Below are 5,648 nucleotides of genomic sequence, written 5' to 3'. Positions count from 1 at the left end.
GGCCACAGCTCTGTGCCGAGCCCTTCATCGCCAGGTTTTGCCTCTGGCCACGCTCACAAGCTAAAATAACAGTTTAGAGCCCCCCGGCCCGCGTTAGGAACTGGAGGTATCGTTTATACCCGCTGTCATTGGGAACATTGCTCCGCTTCCAGTTCCGTCCCTTTTGTGTCCCTTTCCATAGGTGCTTGCTGAGTCTAATCCTGGCCGGTACGGCTTCCTCTGGCAGTGGTTTGATGAGATCTACGTTGTTCTGGATTTGCTGCTCCAGCAGCACTATCTGGCCAGCTGCAGCGCCTCGTTTTCTGAAAACTTCTACAGCTTAAAGAGGATTCCGATGGCAGAGAGCAGACAGCAACCTCTGGCCACTGCTGGCCTGCCAAAGAGGCAGCACTGGAAGTCCCTCCTCTTGCTGGTTCTTGTTCCTTATCTGAAAGGGAAACTGGAGAAACTGGTGTCTAGCCTGAGGGAAGAGGATGAGTACTCCATCCACCCTCCATCATCGTCCTGGAAGCGCTTTTACAGAGCCTTTCTAGCCGCCTACCCCTTTGTAAACATGACCTGGGAGGGCTGGTTTCTTATCCAGCAACTGTGCTACATCCTCGGGAAAGCTCAGCATCATTCACCCATGCTGCGGCTGGCTGGCGTTCGCCTCGTCAGACTGACTGCAGAGGATATCCAGACCCTGGAGAAGAAATTGGCTGGAACCACCTCAAGTCAAACACACAGGTATGTCGGAGGGTGGCTTAGCTGCTGCTTTCTAGAGGGTTCTGTGGGTGCGTTGATTCGGAGGTGATGTTGCAAGGAATACTGTCTTGTTCTCCAGAAAGAAAATGATGAAGTTTACCTCTGGCAGAATGTGCTCCAAAGGGGTATATTGTTAGTACAAGTAAGGAAACAGGTAGCAGGGATTAGCTTCACGAGATTTTTGTGGTAAATTGCAAAGTTGGAGGGGGGTGGTTGGCACTCCAGCCTTTATCCTCTTCAGTCTTCATCTGTACTTTTCTAACAAGAAAGGACTGAAACTTGGCACTCGGATGTTTCTGAGCAGCAGGTAGTCACAACCATGCTTCATGTCCTGTAAAATGATGATCCATGAGTGAAACGCGCTGTGGCCCAGGTCCCCTCATCCAAACTCTTCCAGTTTAGACTCTGAACAAAGCAGGACTTGAAGCTTTCTTAAAATACAAAGAATCTGAGAGAAACGTCCTAGCAGATGCCTCATTACAAACGTAGGATATGTTGACCAAATTCCTTAGCATTAACAAGCTGTATGAAGTAGTGACTTACTCCCCAAGTCTTTTTGCCGTGATTTGCAGATGGACAGATGTGAAGTAGTAATGTTTTCCTCATATATTCTCATTTTTTACAGCATTAAAGCACAAGTGCAGTCAGCAGTGAGGAAAGTGTTGGGTGGCGTTGCCTTATCCCTGTCCACCGGACTGTCCATCAGCGTGTTCTTTCTCCAGTTCCTGGACTGGTGGTACTCCTCAGAAAACCAAGAGACAATCAAATCTCTGACGGCGCTCCCAACTCCTCCACCCCCCGTACACCTCGACGATGGGGCCGGTTCAGCTCTCTTACCTAAACTGAAGACCATATGCCCTCTGTGCCGTAAAATTCGTGTCAATGCCACGGCCCTGTCCACCTCCGGCTTTGTGTTTTGCTACCGCTGTGTGTACAACTATGTGAAGATTCACCAGCGCTGCCCCATCACAGGCTACGCCACAGAGCTGCAGCACCTCGTCAAACTTTACTCTCCCGAGAGCTGAAAGGCCTGCCCTGTGCTGTCAGAGCAATGCATCTCTGAGGCCGGCAGTGAGCCTAAATTTGCCCCTTCTATGTCCCATAGAAGCTTTTTGGCCACTACAGCTCATCAGGGAGCTCTGAAGCTCCTTTGAATGTGGGGGCACATCAGAGTTTTGCTGCCTTCACTAATTCTGGTGAGGCTCTCCTCTTTTGTTATTTGCTGTTCACACATCCTGTGGCAGTTGTAGAGGGATCGGACAGCCACCATCTGTCAGCTGGCACAGAAATGCCTTCAAAGACCAGCTGAAAGGGAAGAAACATTGGTTTGGATAAAAAGAATGGAGATGCGAGGATCAAAGAGCATCCTGCTCGAGGGCATGAGCCAGCAAATTAAAGAGGTAGGGGAAACTCTCTAGGCAAGTCATTCCTCCCTTAGCAGCTTCCCAGGCGCTCGTGCTGCCAGGGTGAGGTCTGGCACTAGTGCTTGTCAAAGAGGCAGAGAGAGGGGCTTAAACCTCTGCTCTGATCACACTGTTCTTCAGAGCCTCCCTGAATTTTCACACTACTCACCTTTGAATTGAGAACATCACACCCCTAATTCCCATCAGCAGTTCTAAATTAAGACTTTCGCCTCTTCAGAGGAACAAGGGATGATGTGTACAAGCAAGAATACAAGAGCGAGTTTACATTTTCCACACGAGGGAGAAAAATGACAAACCAGATTAAAGCAGCAACTGTGCCAAATGATGAGAGCTGGGTTTTGTTAAATAAATCTTTGAATCTGTTATTTTTTGCTTTTATAAAGCAAAATTCTTTCTTGATTGAGAACCTAACATTTATTTTCTGAGGATTTTTCTGGAAAAAAAACCAGTTTGCTGCTCTAGGGGCTCTATTTACATAGGGGAGACTAGACTAAAGCTGCTCTCATCTTTGCAGATGATGATAATGGATATAAGATTAGTAGTTTGGAGGCTGGGAATCTTTAATATCTATGTTTAAGTATGACATTGTAATTATTCCAGTCCCAACCATGGGGCACATTCACATCATAACAAAGCATCCTTTCATCCAACAGAGAAGAAAAGAAAATGTGTGTGACATTATGTCTGGTTCTTGCGCGACACCTGATTTTTCACGACGGAAGGTTTTTTCTTGCCTTGGCTCTAGGGAGCAGTAGTTAGCTACTCCAGACATCAGGTTGACATTGTTTATAGAATATGAGGAGCAAATTTTGCTGCACAAAGTACACAGTCTTTCCAGATTAAGAGATATGTTCTAACAGTTAATCCACTGAACCAGTCATCTCATTTTCCCCCCACTTCATCTCTGCTTCAGAAGATAAAAATCTCCAATATCCTCCCTCACCTGTAACCAAGATAGCAAGGTTATTCAATAAAGTGGAAAAATTTGCATCCTCCCAAAGATGTTCTGGAAAACACCTACTGCAACAAGTGAGATTTGTCCCCAGTGCTTGTCTTCTTATCTCTGTACAACTTCCAGACCCTTCTACCTGTGCCACTGTGGAACAGCAATAAAAACTCATTTCTCCTCTGTCCAGTAGTTATGGGATCCATAAAGACACCTCTGTTCCTTTAGGAAGCCAGTAAGAGCACACACGTCCTGTTGGAAAAGAACTGAGTGAGACGCTGGGCAGCCCTGGGGCAGGAGACTGACCAATGCTGACTTATCTGACAGCTCTTGGGCAAGTTCTGCACCATCCTCCCCTCTCAGAAGAATTCACCAACTGCTGAACAGCAAAACCCAGTTGCCTGCACACCCGCTGCTCCAGGGCCTCTGCACCTCCTTCTCCCAGGGGTAATCTCTCTTCCTCTCTGCAGAACGGCCACCAGACATCCACCTCTCCCCACACCACGCTGCACAACACCCTGTCCCTGCCAAACTGAGATTGGGCCAACTCCACAGCAGCTCTGAGACCTGAACAGAACCACCCACATCTAAGCCTCACAGTTCTGAGCAGCTGTAATTACTCTTTTCGATATTAAATTGCTCTTGAATGCCAAGCTGACTAACAGGCATTAAGCCCACAACGGCAACAGGCTCAGCAGTCACCTGGCAGATTTTATTACTGTTCCTGCAGAATACCAACTTGGATTTGACAGCTTCTTCTAACCCTCCTGTCCTCAGTAGCCAAATACATATCTATGGTTTATTGCTCTAAACAAAGCTACAAAAGCAATTCAGGTTGTACAAACATTCCCACTGATCTGCTTTTTAACCGTAATAGTGTTATTAAAGCCATGAGGGTCTAAAGATAGACAAGAAAACATTTTGTCAAGGAACACCAACTTTATTAAATCAACCTTTGGACTTACGTGCTAATTTGTGAATTCTATACAGTCATGTTATCATATATGTGTTCAGGATGTTTTGTTCTGTCACTTAATACAACTCCATCACCATTAACAACAGCACTGGAGTTGCCCAACACATTCCTGACAGAACTTCACTCCGCAAGGCTTTTAAACAATGCTTGGTGAACCAAAGCCACATTCATGACTTATCTAGACACTCTTAAAAAATTATTTGATTAGCATCCGAGTTGTTTTCCCTACTTCCTTAACAGAAACCACATGGCTTCTCCTGTTAACAAAAAGAAACCATAACTGTACTCCCAGGGAGATATTCCCCACAGAAGCTTCCTTCTTGACAGGAAGGGAGAAATGAATGTACAAGTGTCTCCAAGATCTGGAAGAGAACAAAAACTAGATTAGAGAATAGCTCCATATCTTTTCCTGTATTTGCTTGATGAGCCCAGCCTTTCCTCCCAGCCCCAAAAGGGCCACACCTCATCCAGAGCAGAGCACCAGAGCCAGCCCCAGCACCACAACTTGCTTCCAAAAATACTCCTGCCTCTGCACCGGCAATCACTAGATGAGAGTACAGCTGAACCAACTGCTAATGAGGTGTTTACAGGACAGACAGCTCAAACTCCATTTTAGAGTCTGTGTTGTATTTACAAATGGAAAAGATACCGTGGCAAAATAGCTTGAGTTTCATAAGCCATGTTGGACATAGGAGAAAAAACAAGAAACCCCATGCATGGCAAGCTCAGTACTCAGCACTGCAGCAAGACACACAAATCCAAACACGTATTTGCACTACTCATTTCAAATCATAGTTTTGTTTTTCTGCCAGTAAAATAAATTGCTAAAAATTCTTAATATTGTTCTCAATATTTTTTAGGGTGCATTAAAAAGTTTCAAGAAGCAAAGCTGTTTCCTCTAGATGAGCTTAGCCTAAATAAGCTCAGAGAGAAGATTAAGTGATCATGCCCTGGTCAGAGCAAAGACACAAAGTCTTAGCAATACCAGTTCAGACTATACTTCGCTCATCATTGCTTTGGGCAAATCTATTTCTATTCAATAAGGAGCTTGGTCCCAAGTCAGGAACTAGAACAGAAAAGGGTTTGTTTTTTTTTTTTTCTGTTAACACAGATTAACTTGGGTTCTGGGTTCATTCTTTTCAGGATCACATGGCTTTCTACAGGACAGAGTTTGCAATCAGTTAACACTGACTCTTGGGAGATGAGACAGGAGCTGAAAGACTGAGCCCTGAGCTGCTGTTTCTACCTTCCTGCACCCACAAAGGGATGAAGCGCATTTGGCAGGGGAGCCAGGGAAGGGAGAAGGGTGACACATCTGACATAACCAAGCTGGGAGAAGGGTGACACGTCTGACATAACCAAGCTGGAGTTAGAGAAGATGGGTCATGAGCTGGGATACCAAGAAGGTCAAGGAGAGCAAGTACCAGGCAAAAACAAGGGGACAAACCCTCTCATACCTGCAAGGCCGCTGCAGCCAGCCGCTCTCCAAGGGGCCAGAGGCCTGTTTTGATCCAACCCTTCCCTCACGCTACCCATGCGCCCCCCATTTCCCATCTCC

General features: G+C 45.9%; 1 protein-coding gene across 1 annotated transcript; it reads left to right on the top strand.

Moving 5' to 3' along the window:
• Positions 1-181: 181 nt before the first annotated feature.
• On the top strand, positions 182-1,809 carry PEX12 (peroxisomal biogenesis factor 12; the record flags this gene model as incomplete). Its single annotated transcript, XM_010085269.1, has 2 exons — positions 182-726; positions 1,370-1,809. Coding segments are annotated over 2 exons (945 nt in total), but the record flags the coding sequence as incomplete, so codon positions are not given.
• Positions 1,810-5,648: the final 3,839 nt, after the last annotated feature.

This window comes from Pterocles gutturalis, unplaced genomic scaffold (genome assembly GCF_000699245.1).
Source record: "Pterocles gutturalis isolate BGI_N339 unplaced genomic scaffold, ASM69924v1 scaffold47600, whole genome shotgun sequence".
Taxonomy (NCBI): Eukaryota; Metazoa; Chordata; class Aves; order Pterocliformes; family Pteroclidae; genus Pterocles; species Pterocles gutturalis.
The sequence above is the reverse complement of the archived record's forward strand: the minus strand, read 5'-3'. Positions and strand labels throughout refer to the sequence as shown.